The sequence below is a fragment of the Calonectris borealis genome, chromosome 28 (genome assembly GCF_964195595.1).
Source record: "Calonectris borealis chromosome 28, bCalBor7.hap1.2, whole genome shotgun sequence".
Classification (NCBI taxonomy): domain Eukaryota; kingdom Metazoa; phylum Chordata; class Aves; order Procellariiformes; family Procellariidae; genus Calonectris; species Calonectris borealis.
The window spans coordinates 4,209,886-4,223,994 of NC_134339.1; the positions used below are offsets into that span (position 1 = coordinate 4,209,886).

Here is a 14,109-nt window from a genome sequence, read left to right on the forward strand (position 1 = left end):
ATGTGCCAGCCTGTGGGGCACAGCCTGGGCTCTGGGTGCAGGGTCCGGCCTGCCGGGCTCTGAAAAGCCGAGGCAGCCCTGGAAGGATGGGGTGGGAAACGGGGAGGGGTGGGGGGGGGCCTGGTGTGAAAAGCAGGGAGGGACCCGATATAGGCAGGGGGTATTATCTCAAAAAAGGCAGCGTACGTGCCTGCTGGGAAGGAGATTTGTGGCTGCGACTTCATCGCGCTCGATAATCCCGAGCGTTGCTTTTTGCTGGGCCATCTGGGCGCTCGCCCGCGTGGGGGCAGCGAGGCGGGGGGGCCGCGGCGATGGCTGAGTCTCTTCTTCCCAGCAGCTGGCGGGAGCTCGCCGCCCCCGGCCCACCATGCCCTCCTCCAAGACCGGCAGCGAGTACTGGATCGACGGGTCCCACCGCGAGACGGCCCTGGAAGATTTTTACGTCATGGGCCCCGAGCTGGGACGGTACCGGCTGCCGGGGGGGGGTCGGCAGGGGCTGGCGGGGGGTCCTTGCACGGGAGCGTGTCCCCATGGGGGCAGGGACTGGCCTGGGGGAGAGAGGGAGGGATGGAGGGATGCGGGGGGGGATGGAGGGATGCGGGGGGGGATGGAGGGATGCGGGGGGGGATGGAGGGATGCGGGGGGGGTGGATGAAGGGGGATGGAGGGGTGGATAAGGGGGGGGCGGATGGCGGGAGACCCTGTCCTGACACGTAAGCTGGGGCTTGGGATCTGTCGTGACGCCGCAGCAGTGGTTTCGGGAGCGCTCACTGAGGGTTTGCAGGATGGGGCCCGGGCTCCCCCTGCGCGTGGAGCCGTATGTTTCTCACCCCCGTGGTGAGACCCGTCTCCCCTCTGAGCAGCCCGAGGTTTTGGGGAGGTGGGCGATGAGCCCGGCACGGCGTGGGGCCGCGGTGGGTCCCTCCCGCAGCAGCCCCCTGCAAAGGACGGGCGGCACGAGCCCCAGCGAAGGGACGCGGCCCCACGGGGGGATTTATTCCCCGATCTGGATTTGTCCCCCTGGGTTGGAAGGTCCCACCGAGGGCACCGGCTCTGTCCCCGTGGCCGTGGGGCGTGCGGTGGCACTGACGGGAGCTGCCGTGGCAGACACCGGCTGCTTGGTGGAAGGTTTCGTGCCATATTTATTTGAGGTCCTACTGTAAATCCTCATGGGCAGGGAACGTCAGGGCTGGCTTGCCAGGTCCCGCGGGTGCTGTGTGCCATTTCCCGGGGCTGCCAGGGGACACGTGTCTTAAACCTGCCCGAAGGCAGTGCCCGTCTCTGCCTCCCCGGCAGGTTTGCCCTCACCGCTGGCACACACCGCCCTGGCGCTGCCGTCCTCCGCGGCAGCTCGGCCCTTTCCCAGCCCTCAGGATGCGGCGTCCGGGGGAGCCCAGGGCCGGTGCCGAGCGCCCGCGGGCCCGGGAGGCTGCCGGTGCCCCAGGGGCCACGACGCATCCCGGAGATGCCCGGGCGCAGCTCCCATGTCCTGCGGAGGAGAGCGGCAGCGCTGGCACCGAGGAGCTCCCGTGCTGGGAACGCTCCCAGCCAGAGGGGAGGTGACGAGGGGCAGCCGGTGTCCCAGTGCCCCCAGGGCAGGGGGGTCAAGGGGGTGCTGGGAACCTGTGTGCGGAAAGTCTGACAGCCCCGTTTGAGGGGGGCTGTACTGGGCACTGGTGAGGCCGCACCTCGAATCCTGTGTTCAGTTCTGGGCCCCTCACCACAAGGACATGGAGGTGCTGGAGCGTGTCCAGAGGAGGGCAACGAAGCTGGTGAAGGGCCTGGAGCCCAAGTCTGATGGGGAGCGGCTGAGGGAACTGGGGGTGTTCAGCCTGGAGAAGAGGAGGCTGAGGGGAGACCTCATCGCTCTACAACTACCTGAAAGGAGGTTGTAGAGAGGTGGGGGTCGGTCTCTTCTCCCAAGTAACAGCGATAGGACGAGAGGAAATGGCCTCAAGTTGCGCCAGGGGAGGTTTAGATTGGACATGAGGAGAAATTTCTTTACTGAAAGAGTGGTCAGGCCTTGGAACAGGCTGCCCAGGGACGTGGTGGAGTCCCCATCCCTGGAGGTATCCAAAAACCGTGTAGATGAGGCGCTTAGGGACATGGTGCAGTGGGCATGGTGGTGTTGGGTTGACGGTTGGACTCGATGATCTTAGAGGTCTTTTCCAACCTTAATGATTCCATGATTCTATAAACCTGGGCTCAGAAATGGATGTTTTTGGTGGTGGTGGTTCAGGCTGGGCCAGCCCCAGCCGTCCACAGGGTTTCCATCGGGAGAGGAGCTTTGAGCCTGAAAAACAGCAGCTTTGGTAACAGCAGGTATTTAAGGCTTCTTAGCGAGGCGTGGCCGGTGTCAGCCCAGGGCTCGGCAGCATCCTGCACCGATGGATGTAGGACAGAGAGACAGGCGCTGAGCCCCCGGATTCCTTCCAACCATCCAGGTTTAAATCAAACTGGTCTCGGTCTCGGGGCCATCTGCTCGCGGCTGCACGCCCGGCGCGGTGGGCACACGGAGTGATCCGGGGCGGTGGTAGCCCACTTGCCATGCATGGCTTTTGCTTAGTGCACCGAAGCCGCCCGAGCCGCCGTGCCGGACTGCGGGGTCGGATCCTGCTCTTAGCAGCCCCAGGGAGCAGGGGCTGGACGGAGGGAGCGCGGGGTGGCCGTCCCACCGGCCGTGCTGCCATGCCAGCGGGGAGGACCCAGCCTGGCGTGCCCCGGGGGTGACTCGGAGCAGTCTGGGGGCTGCTCTCGGCCGTCGCAGCGTGGCTGTGGGCAGCAGCGTCCAGCCGGGGTGCCGGCTCGGCCGCGGGTTCACCCCATCGTCCCCACGGGCCGGCCCCGGCGCTTGGCAGGCTGCACGTGCCCCCGCCGCCGGTCCAGGCTCTCTCGGCAAATCCCATTGTTCGACATTTTCCAGTTCATCTGTAAAGCAAATGCAATTATCTCCTGTCGCAGTCAAGGTTGATTGCGGATATTTATTTGAAGCCTTAAGCAGCAGCGAGCGGCGGCTGCTGGGGCCGGCGGGGCGAGGGGCCGGGGTGTAGCGAATGCCGGCGCGAATCCAGCCGCTGCCGTAATTGGGAACGCGCGAGGGGCAGCCGGTGCCGCGCCGCGGGCACAGCAGGCTGCGCTGCATCCGAGGAGCAACCCCAGCACCTCCTAAACGCCGAGCCGAGGGCTTCTAAACGATCCTGTTAGCAGCAGGAATCAGGCTGCAAATTGTCCAGGCGGAAAAAATCTTGCCGGAAGGCGGGAGGGCGAGAGGCGCCGGGTCCGGGCTGGGATTCAGCCGCAGCGAGGGGGTGGAAGGAGGAGGCTGGGAAATGGGGGTAATAACCGGGCGTCTGCCGCACACGGAAAGGCAGCGGCAGGGCAGAGTTTACTGCAAACCACCCGGCGCGTTTGGGAACCGTGCCTGCCGTGAGCTGAGCCCCGGCTGCGGGAGGGCTGCTGGAGCCAGGGGAGATGCTCCCGGGTGTTTCTCCCACTGGAACCACGTTATTGTTGCGGTCGCAGCAGCGGTGATGCCATTTTAGGTTCAAATTGAAGCTGTCTGCCCATTTTCCTGAGCTGGAGAAGAGGAGGGTGACGGCCACCTCTCCCCGCCGAGCTTGAGCAATGTGTTTCCAAATTGCTTTTTATTTGCAAAACAAAATTCCATAGAAAATGTTGAGCAAAAGGAAGAAAATGTTTTGAAAATGGCCAAGGTCTAGAATTGCTGGGTTTTGCTCACCCCGCAGCATCCCCAGGCCCCGCAGCATCCCCAGGCTCCGTGGTACCCGACTCTGCCGTTGCCATGGGAACACGATTCCCAAGTTCAGCCGGATGAGTTGCAAAATCCGCTCTCGTTTTTAAAGCAAATCTCTCTCTTTCACGAGAGCACCCCGGGGAGCGCCGGCGGCGCCGGGGCTTTCGGCATGTGGTGCCGCAGCAAAAGGTCGCTGTGGGGATGGTCTTGGTCCCAGGGGAGATTTTGGTGCAAAAAAAGGCCCCTGGGCGCTCGGGGCCGGGCTTTCGGGGATGCCGAAGCCCTCGTGCTTGCCTGGGCCGAGGGCACGGGCAGGCGGGGATGCCGTGCGCCTGGAGGCAGAGCCTGAACTCGGTCCCAGAAGACGGCGAAGCCAAAAAGCAATAAAACGTGGTCGATTACTTGGGGGTGAGAATTAATCCGCTCCGAGGAACCAGGCAGCAAAGATGAAATTGCAAACGAGCTCCGTAATGGCCTGGAGCAATGGGTTGATTTCACTGTCCAGTGGTTAGAAAACGTTATTAACTAGATCTAAAAAATCACTGGCAGCTGAGGGGCACTGCTGGGGGTTTAACGGGAACGAACCCTCTTGTAACTTGGAGGGGTTTATCCTGGCGGGGAGGTTTTGTGGGGGTGCGGGATCGCCCCGTCTGCCGTGGCCTCGCCGGCACCGCGGGGATGCGGCCGGGTTGGGGACCCTCACAACATCCCTGCGGTCCCCGCTGAGGTTGTCCTCGCGGCCGCGGGCGGAGAGAGGGGGGCTCCGTCCTGTCGTGAAAGCCGCTTAAGGATTTAAACCCCCTGTAGGACTCGGTTTTAATTAAAATGGTTTTACCCAGGAAAGCTGGAAATGATGCGGGGATGCACAGGGGGAAGGTGCACGCTGAGCTCCCAGGGTCTGGTGCTGGCAAAGGTCATGGTGGGGGGCGTGGGGTGAGCGGGGACCCCCCTCCGTCCCGGCCGCATCCAGGCCACCTCACGCACCTCCGCCCTCCCGCAGGGGAGCCACCTCGGTGGTGTACAGCTGCGAGGAGAAGGGCACGGGCACCCCGTACGCCGCCAAGATACTGAAGAAGACGGTGAGTGTGGGTGGGCGGGGGGCTGCAGGGTGTGGGGGGGTCTCTGCTCCCCTCCCAAAGCACCTTGGCACCGGTGGGGCACCGGGATGGGCACGGGGCTGTCAGCCGGGCATCGCTGCCGAGGTTTGGGGGGTCCTGGAGGGAGAAAAGTGCCGGGGTTTGGGCTGGGGGTGCAGCAGGCTGGGGGGGGGTACTGGGTGCATGAGAGGGGTCTCTGCATGGTGGGGGGCTGGACCCAGACCCGGCAGCAGAGGTAACACCACCACCTCCATGCGGGTTCTGCTTTCCAGATTGACAAAAAGATCGTGAGGACGGAGATCGGGGTCCTGCTGCGGCTCTCACACCCCAATATCGTGAGTACGACCCCACGGGAAACCCTGCCTGCACCCCATGTCCCCTCCCTGCCTTGCCCGGTCCTCGCCGTGGCACGGTGACTCCCCGCTCGCATGAAACTCCCGGTCTTGTGGCACCTTTGAGCTTCCCAGCTCCAATATCGAGAGCCAGGCCCCCCCCCGTCTTCCCCCTGTCCCCTGGCCTGAGATTTCCATTCGGTAAGCAATTTCCATCGAGGAGATCAAATGAATACCACGGAAAATTGCCCGTCTGTAATGAATCCTGCAAGGGGAGATAAAAGGGGAGGACGGGGCCGCGGGTGCTGGGCGCTGCGTCCCGGCGCGGCCGGCCACCGTTTCTCTTGCTCAGCGCTCGGGGGATAACAGCAGCTCGGCTGGAACGATTTGCAACGCCCAGGAGCGGATCTAATCACCGCTGGTGTCAGCAGAGCCGGGGCCGCCGCGTCGGCCCCTCCGCAACGGCAGGGGCCTCGGGGGGGGTTCCGTGCCCCCCGTCCCTCCACCTGGTAAAAAGGTTTATTCCCGGCTGCTTAGTTCCACCGGCAAATTGCAAAAGCATCTCGGAGATGACCTGAGTTAAAGAAATAACACAAAAAACCACCTGGCTGCTGCTGCCGCCGTGGTGCTGGGGACTGGCTCTGCGGGGGTGCGACAGACCCCGCTCCAACGGATTTCGTGGCCGGGACATCGCCGGGACATCGCCGGGACATCGCCTCGCCGCTGGCTGCTGCTGCCAGTATGAGCCATTTTTTTGCAGTATGGCTCAAAAGCCCGGGCACGGCTGCTTCCAGCCCAGCCCACGTCAACCGTCCTTGGAGCAATACGGCTTTGCTCTCTGGAGGAGCCCCGGCGGGGATGTCCTGCCCGCCCGCTGTCGTCCCAAACCTTGATGCAAGAGATGAAGCCAAAGGAATTCCAAAAAATGAGGGTGATGGGGACGAACGGGCTGGAGCCGGGGCATCCCTAAGCCCCTGGGCCAGCTTGACGTGGGCCTACCTTGGGCATTGGGGAGTTTCAGGGCAATCAGGCGCTTCAGCCTTTTCCATGGAGATGCCTCCCCCTTCCCAGGACATTTGGGCAGACGCAGGGATGGGCCGGGATAGGGATCGCCCGCACGGAGCAGCCCGGGAGGATGCTTGGCTGATATCAGCCATGGGTGGGGAGAGGCTCCTCTCTGATGTGTTACCAGAAACGCAACAGAAAACTCAATTTCTGCCCTCCCTCCTCCTTTACTCTCCAGGCAGCGACACCACGGAGGCGTGGAGGAGGAACCAGCCCGACCGTTTTAATATTTAAATCGCTGAGTTTTTCGTAGGGTTCTGCTCACTCCCAAGTTCAAGTGATTTTTCGAAGAAGAGATGCTCCGTTTCATTATTTACGCTGGTGCTATCCATGCGCTCGCTATCGTTCAGCACCAACCTCAACAGCGGATGATAATAGGATTGTAAACTTTTGAAGTTAATAGGAAAATTATAGTGCTTCCGTGTATTATTATAATGCAATAAGCTGCCACACAGTGTCTCTCACCCTGCGGGGTACCACGGCTTGTCACCCAGCCTATGAAGGTAATGATTAAAGCCCCATGAAATTCGCAGTGTCACAAAAGTCCTAAGAAGCATGAAATTCTCTGTTTTCCATTAAAAAAATAAAAAAAATTGCATTTTTACGTAGTTTTAAGAGAGACCTGTTAATTCCAGGTTTGCTGCAGTGGCACAAAGGTCTCGTGCAGACAAAGCTCACCTCGCGTGGGAACTAACAAACAAAAATCAGGAGAAAAACCTTGTTTCTTTAGTGCCTTTTCTGCTGCAAAATGGTCCAAGGGACATTTCCAAAAGCGCCCGTGGGGTCCCAGGGCCCCGGTCCCAGAGGTGGCTTTGGCCCCTCGGGGCTCCGTGCATCTCCTGCATCCCCGCAAGTGCAGATGTGCAGGATCCGTGCCGGGAGGGACGAGGGCAGGGTTTGCCGGGGGTCGCTCCCACGCCGCGGGGCTGGACGGAGGTGCCCGAGGTGCCAGCGTGACCGACGAAGCTGCGAAATTAAAAAGCTTTGGGTGAGCTCCTCTTCCAGCTAACGAGCCTGGAGACATGAAGAGGATAAAGGCGCCGCGTGCCCGTCTCTTCCCATTCCCAGCATCACCTTTAACGCACGATTAAGTGAGCAGGGCTTGTTCCAAACAATTCAAAAAATTCCCGTTCAAACAAATAAAAAGGCGAGGAGGGAAATGCGCCGGCTGCCCTGGTAAATCCCTTAGGCGGTCGCGTGCTTCTCCTGGCACAGCCAGCCTCCGCATCCCGCATCCGCATCCCGCATCCGCATCCCGCATCCCTCCTGTCGCCCCTTTCAGATCAAGCTGAAGGAGATCTTCGAGACGCCCTCCGAGATCGCGCTCGTGCTGGAGCTGGTGACGGGAGGAGAGCTCTTCGACAGGTACGCCCAGCCCCGCGATCCCCATCTCGGCTCCTAACGAGGGGGGACAAATCTCACCTCGATGGTGGGGGGAGGATGAGGATGGAGAGGGCTGATGCACACCGTGGTTGGGGGGACGGGGAGCGAGGGGGGTCTGTGTGGGGCAGGGCGCTGCCGCGCTGACCCTGTGTGCTCGCAGGATCGTGGAGAGGGGTTTCTACAGCGAGCGGGACGCGGCCCACGTCGTCAAGCAGATCCTGGAAGCCGTTTCGGTAACGTGCCCCCGGCGTGTCCCCCCCCAGACCCTGGGGATGGCCCGGCGAGGAGGTCCCTGCGTGGTTCAGGGGTGTCGCTGCGGGGGCTGCACCCTCCCAGATACCCCTGGGGAGGGGCACCCAGAGCCGCACCATCCCAAATATCCCTGGGGAGAGGCACCCAGAGCCGCCCCATCCCAAATATCCCCAGGGAGAGGCACCCAGAGCCGCCCCATCCCAAATATCCCTGGGGAGAGGCACCCAGAGCCGCCCCATCCCAAATATCCCCAGGGAGAGGCACCCAGAGCCGCCCCATCCCAAATATCCCTGGGGAGAGGCACCCAGAGCCGCCCCATCCCAAATATCCTCGGGGAGAGGCACCCAGAGCCGCCCCATCCCAAATATCCCTGGGGAGGGGCACCCAGAGCCGCCCCATCCCAAATATCCCCGGGGAGAGGCACCCAGAGCCGCCCCATCCCAAATATCCCCAGGGAGAGGCACCCAGAGCCGCCCCATTCCAAATATCCCTGGGGAGAGGCGTTTGCCCGCTCGCCCTTGCCCTCCGAAGGCATTGCTGGCGGAGACGCCTCTTCTGATCCGCATTTGGGGGGATGAAGGAGAGGAGGGAGGAAGGTCAGCGCTGCTCTGCATCACGGGTCGGCTGGAGATGGGGTTTCTATGGCAACGGGAGGGTTTAAAAATGGAAATGTCCTTCCCGTGCCCCTCAGCCCCGGCGCTCCAGGCGTTGGGTGTTTCCAAAGAAATAGTCGGGCGAGTTGGTTCTGTGTTTGTGCCGGGTCCCGGATCGCTGCCGCCTCCTCCCAAATTCTGTCCGAGGCAGACGGGGCTTCCCCTGCCCCTTCCCTTCCTTCCCCAGCCCTGCTTTCTCCCTCTCCGTAGTATTTGCACGAAAATGGAGTCGTCCACCGCGACCTGAAGCCGGAGAACCTGCTCTACGCAGACCTGTCCCCCGACGCTCCCCTTAAAATCGGTGGGTTTGCCGGGGGGGTCGGGGGGGAGGTTGGTGGCACGAGGGGGGTTTCGTGGCACGAGCGCCGCTCCCCTCTGTGTCCCTCCAAGGTGACTTCGGGCTCTCCAAGATCGTGGATGAACAGGACACCATGAAAACCGTCTGCGGGACGCCGGGGTACTGCGGTGAGCGGGAGGGAAGAGCTGGGGGGCGGGAGGGAGACCCGGGGAGGCTGCTCGCTGCCTGAGGCCGTGCACAGCTCAGTGCAGGAATGGCAGACGGCTGTGCTGGGCTCGGGAGACGGTGCCGGTACCCAGGAGGTGTTTCCTCCGCCGTGAGGTTCCCACTGTGGCCGCGCTGCCGGGAGCCCCCCACACCCATGCATTTGAACCCCAAACTCTGCTTCCAGCCCCCGAAATCCTCCACGGGTGCCCGTACGGCCCTGAAGTGGATATGTGGTCCGTGGGCGTCATCACCTACATCCTGTGAGTAACACTGCCGGGGTCCCGCGGGCGCAGAAACCGCGGCGGCGAGACGGTTTGCTCCACCTCAGCCCACCGCGAGCAGCCGGCAAATGCCGGCACGGCTGCGCCGGGAGGCCCGGGCGGCGGCATGTAGCTCCTCTCTCCCGTGCTCGCAGGCTCTGCGGCTTCGAGCCTTTCTTCGACCCGCGAGGGGACCAGTACATGTACAGCCGCATCCTCACCTGCGACTACGAGTTCGTGTCCCCGTGGTGGGATGAGGTTTCCCTCAACGCCAAGGACCTGGTGAGTGAGCCAGCGCCAGGGCTTGGAGCTGCTGAGTATGAAGCCTTCAGATCAATGCTTGTAAAGATAACAAAACTAGAGGCATTTAACAAGTGAAGCCTTTTTGTGTGTCTAAAATTGGTTACAGGTCAGAAAATTGATTGTCCTGGACCCCCAGAAGAGACTGACCGTCTACCAGGCTCTGGAGCATCCCTGGGTCACCGGGAAAGCCGCTAAATTTGCTCACATGGACAGCACGCAGAAGAAACTGCAGGAATTTAATGCCAGGCGGAAACTGAAGGTGAGGTGAAAAAGCCCCGTTAAGCCCCGGGGGTGGCTCGTGTTCACGTCCCCTCATGCAAACGGCTGGGGCCACCGAGAGCTGCTGTCCCTGGGTTTTAAGGCTCCCCTGCCCCGAGCTGATAAATGTTCAGTGACGCGTGGCAGCTGGGGGGGTGGCTCGGGGAGGGGGGTGAAGGACGATGGAGCGGCTCCTTGCGCAGCTGCGTCCCCGGGGAGCGGCAGCGGGGCTGCCCGCTGAGGCAGCTGCTGCCGGGAAAAGCCGTGCCCGAGGCGAAGGGCTGCGCTTCCCGGCTCAGTGCGGCTGAAGGAGCAGGCACGATCCCCCCTTCCGCACGCTCCGGCGGGCTCGAGCGCCTCGGGAACGGCATCAAAGGGGGAAACGCACGCTAATAACTGCTCACGCCACTGTGCCTTTGCAACAGGCTGCCATGAAAGCCGTGGTGGCTTCCAGCCGCTTGGGCAACCACGGGCACCACGACTGCTCCCGCAGCGGGCGCAGCCAGGGAGGTCCTTCCCGGGGTGCCTGCCTGCCCCAGGGGACGGGGACAACCGGCCCCGAAGCCACCGCCACCAAGGACCTCGATGCTTTCCGGAGCGACTGCCCCGCCGTGTCCAAGGTTCCCGTGAACGGCGCCGGCTGCAAGAGCTAACGCGCTCGGCGCCGCTGCCGGCTCGCCACGGCTTCGACAAGCAATATCCCACTGACCCTCGGACGCTGGCACGGGGAGAGGCGGGGGAAGCCGGGGGGGACAGGAGCGCCCCGAGTGTAGGTGTGCGTCGGGAGCCCGTGGTCTGTCGTGTGGAGCACCCTTATTTAGTGTCCTGTTGCCAGTGCAGTCGTACCTGGTCGCTGTGAGTGTCTGTCTGTACGGACCCGACTGAGGAAACAAGGCTGGTGACTCGATCTTCCGACAAATTAACAGTTTTGGCCACTGTGGCTTGAAAAGATCCCAAGTGGCTTAAACCCGAGGAGCAAACAGCAGAAAAAGGATTTCTTTCACCTTCCCTGCAAAGGCAGTAAGTTGGCTTTACGACAGCGTTTTGCCAGTTCCTGTAAATAGTCCTGAAGGGTTTATTTGCTTCGGGGAGAGGGTGCGTCTGGATTATCGCGGACCATCGACGTTACGGCCACAGTCGCTATCACGAGAGCCAGCTGCAGGCTTACTGCGGTATCAGACCAGGTTTGTAGGAGCCTTTGAACCCAGCTGTTTCATCCTATCCGGAGAACCCGTGTTTGCCAGTGGTTCCTTTATTATCTCTAGACGGTAGACGACCTCTGCTTGATTTGTGCTTTTGTTCCACTCCAGTTTCATTTCTTCCCACGTTCAGTCTTGCTGTGGATACGTGATGGTGGTAGGATTGTGGCGAACCGGGAACGCTGGCGCGTCTGGCCTCCGCGTTGGCGTTCCAGGTTACGATTTACACAACGAGTTTTAACGAAGAACAATGCGACTCTTTCTACGGCGCGTTGTAAGACTTTGTAACACGTAATGGTGCTGTTGTTTCCTGAGTGAGGACAATGAGTTTATACACATTTTGTCTGGGTTTTTTAAGATGAATGAAATCAGTTGACAAACTTCTCGACAAGAAATTTTTTAGGCAGTTATTTACCAAGCTACAGGATAAGCATTTGCAGATTTTAATACAGAACAAGTAATCGGACAGGAAAAGCCATATTACGCGTGGGGGGATTACCGAAAGCCGGGCGGCTGCTCCGCAGTCCCAGCTGGTGCGATCCAGCGCGAGGTTTGCTAACCCGAGGCAATGGCCGCGCCCCGCACCCCTCGCCGTTTGGGCCATACACGTATAACAATGTGTGCGGGCAAAAAAAATATCTCAGCTGGAGAAGGGCAAAATCTGTACCTGAAGTTAGTTTTGCCAGGCTGGGGACGTACAACCCAGTAGTTGATAAAGGAAGGGCTGCAAACAAAAATTAGAAATTTTGCTGAGGCTGAAAGCCACCATTACAGGCACCCGGCTCGGCGCAGAGGGTGGGTCAGAGCTGTCATCAGAGCGGCAGGAAGGCAAATGTAACACAGCAGCTTTCATGTTTAGTTACAGCACAAGCAGAAATCATAAAGAACTACGCGTAAGGGCTGATCCATACCGTAAGAGGCTCATTTATGTTTAGGGTGCTTGTAAAGCTGAGTACAGAGGAAAGATCAGACGTTCAAGAGGGTTTTTTAATTGGAAAAATATTAGGTCTTGACCAGAAATGTGCTTTTTTTTGTAACTAACAGTCCACAGGGAAGCAGATGCGCAGCGAGATATCACTTTGGAGAAAGCAAACGCTGCTAACGTGGGAGAATGTTTAGGCAAGGGAAAAATTATTTATTTTGCTTCGCGTTTTTGCAGGCGGGGCAGTTGTTTTCTCTCCTGTTTTTAATATAGAGGGCTGAACCCTGCAGTGTGCTGAACTCCGGTCTTTATCCTACGCTTAGGGTGACACACTCTGTCCTTCAAACTCTGTGACGTGTCCCCATTTACTCCAGCAGGGCCAGAACTCCAACTTTAACCATGTTGTTTACTAACCCAGGTCTTAAAAGACTATTTTATATCCTTTGACATGAAATACATATTTAAACGCCTTGCAGGGCCAGGCCGGAGTGCTCAGCACACCCAGAGCCTGTGAAACAGAGGTCGATGCTGGGAAACACTGAGTAACGTTGCCCTGCCCGCAGACCACTCCTGATCCTGCAGAAGAATGGGAAGTAAGGTACCATTAGAGAACAGCCACTAACAGAGTGTCTTCAGCGATGGAAGGCACCCGAGGGAAAACTGTAAGCAAAAAAAGGAGTTTGCCTCTTATCTCATGTCAACCAAGTATTATTCCACAAATATCAGTATTTAAAAGGTAGAAAAAAATGTACTCCTGGGAGTAAAGCTAATAGATGCCATTTTGGTCTGTATACCATTTTCAGAATGTGTTTTAATAACTTACTACTTCGGTATAGTGGTGACATTTCTGATATTGCAGGTATTTATAAAGAAGTATAGACAGCTAATAAAGTATCAAACATCGTAACATGGGCTGTTTTTACTGTTTGTCTCAGAATACAAGGGCTAAAAATTGACAGAGCCAATAGCAGCTTGCTGAAGGCCATTTTGTTGTGATTTTTTAATCTGTTTTCATACGACGATTTATTTTCAGGCTCCGGACAACTGAACACTCCATCTATTTGCCCATCTCCCCAGGGTTACGGCGATTTGTGTAAGCGCTGTCGGACCGACAGCCATCTTCCGCTCGTTTTGCCTTAGTGCAAATAGGAACCAGCCTTTTTGAGCAGGGCCTGTTACACCAGGCCCGTTGGGTCTTTTGTAGGGTCAACCTACAAAAAAAACCAAAAGACAAATCCCTTGTAACGTTGCGTTAGAAAAGGCACCTTTGATGAGCGTGGGGGCTGCGGGGCCTCTGCCCCCAGGGCCGTGCCCGGTGCACGAAGCGTGCTGAGGGGGAAGCAGGGGGGTGCGGTAAAGAGAACCGCGTCCAGCCTCAGCGGGGCCCAGGGCGGGTCGGGGCCTGCCAGGCCGCGGGGCCTCTCGGGCCTGCCGGGGCCTCTCGGGCCTGCCCGGGCGGTCGGGCCCCGGGGCGGGGCTCAGCTGTCGCACTCTGATGTCACAGTGCAGCCCTCCGACGTGACTACGTCACCACCATGGCCCCGTTGCCGTGGCGCCCGCAGCCCGTGTCGCCATGGTCACGCAAGGGAAACACAGATGCTCCGAGCCCTGACGTCACCGCCCCGGCGCGAGGGGGAACCGACGCCGGTGGCAAGGACGCTCCGCGCCGGGGGCGGGGCGTATCCCGAACCCTCCAATAGAAAGAGAAATAGGGGCGGAGCAATCGGAGGAGCGGGCGCTCTGATTGGCTGGAGCGTGTGTGTTTTGGCAGCGTCCTACGCGCGAGCGGGGTCCGCTGATTGGCTGTCGCGTTGCCGGGGTGAAGGCGACGCACGCGCAGAACTGGGTGGGGCGGGCGATCCGGTAGGGAGGGAGGTGGCGCGGCTCTGCTGTCCGCCTCGCTCCGCGCACGGTGACTCCCCGCCCCGGGCCCTGAGGGGAGGGCGGCCCGGGGCCTCGCACCGGAAGCGGGGAGAGCGTGGCCCGTCCCCTCCCGGGGGGGCTTGGAGCGGCCCGTCCCCTCCCGGGGGGGCTTGGAGCGACCGGTCCCCTCCCGGGGGGGCTTGGAGCGGCCCGTCCCCTCCCGGGGCGGCTTGGAGCGACCGGTCCCCTCCCGGGGGGGCTTGG

General features: G+C 60.3%; 1 protein-coding gene across 1 annotated transcript; it reads left to right on the forward strand.

The window, feature by feature from the left end:
- The first annotated feature begins 343 nt into the window (after window positions 1-343).
- Window positions 344-12,889, forward strand: LOC142093903 (calcium/calmodulin-dependent protein kinase type IV-like). Its single transcript, XM_075175554.1, has 11 exons — window positions 344-465; window positions 4,754-4,832; window positions 5,123-5,185; window positions 7,530-7,612; window positions 7,791-7,863; window positions 8,746-8,836; window positions 8,926-9,000; window positions 9,225-9,300; window positions 9,456-9,582; window positions 9,710-9,862; window positions 10,287-12,889. The coding sequence occupies exons 1-11, from the start codon at window positions 368-370 to the stop codon at window positions 10,512-10,514; spliced, it is 1,146 nt and encodes a 381-aa protein (XP_075031655.1). The 5' UTR covers window positions 344-367; the 3' UTR covers window positions 10,515-12,889.
- The last annotated feature ends 1,220 nt before the right edge of the window (window positions 12,890-14,109 follow it).

Excerpts from the sequence above, each read along its gene's own strand:
- LOC142093903 (XM_075175554.1), top strand. The coding sequence starts at position 368 with ATGCCCTCCTCCAAGACCGGCAGCGAGTACTGGATCGACGGGTCCCAC. Across the intron at positions 466-4,753 it reads ATGGGCCCCGAGCTGGGACG|GGGAGCCACCTCGGTGGTGT; the intron begins GTACCGGCTGCC and ends GCCCTCCCGCAG. Across the intron at positions 7,613-7,790 it reads GGAGGAGAGCTCTTCGACAG|GATCGTGGAGAGGGGTTTCT; the intron begins GTACGCCCAGCC and ends GTGTGCTCGCAG.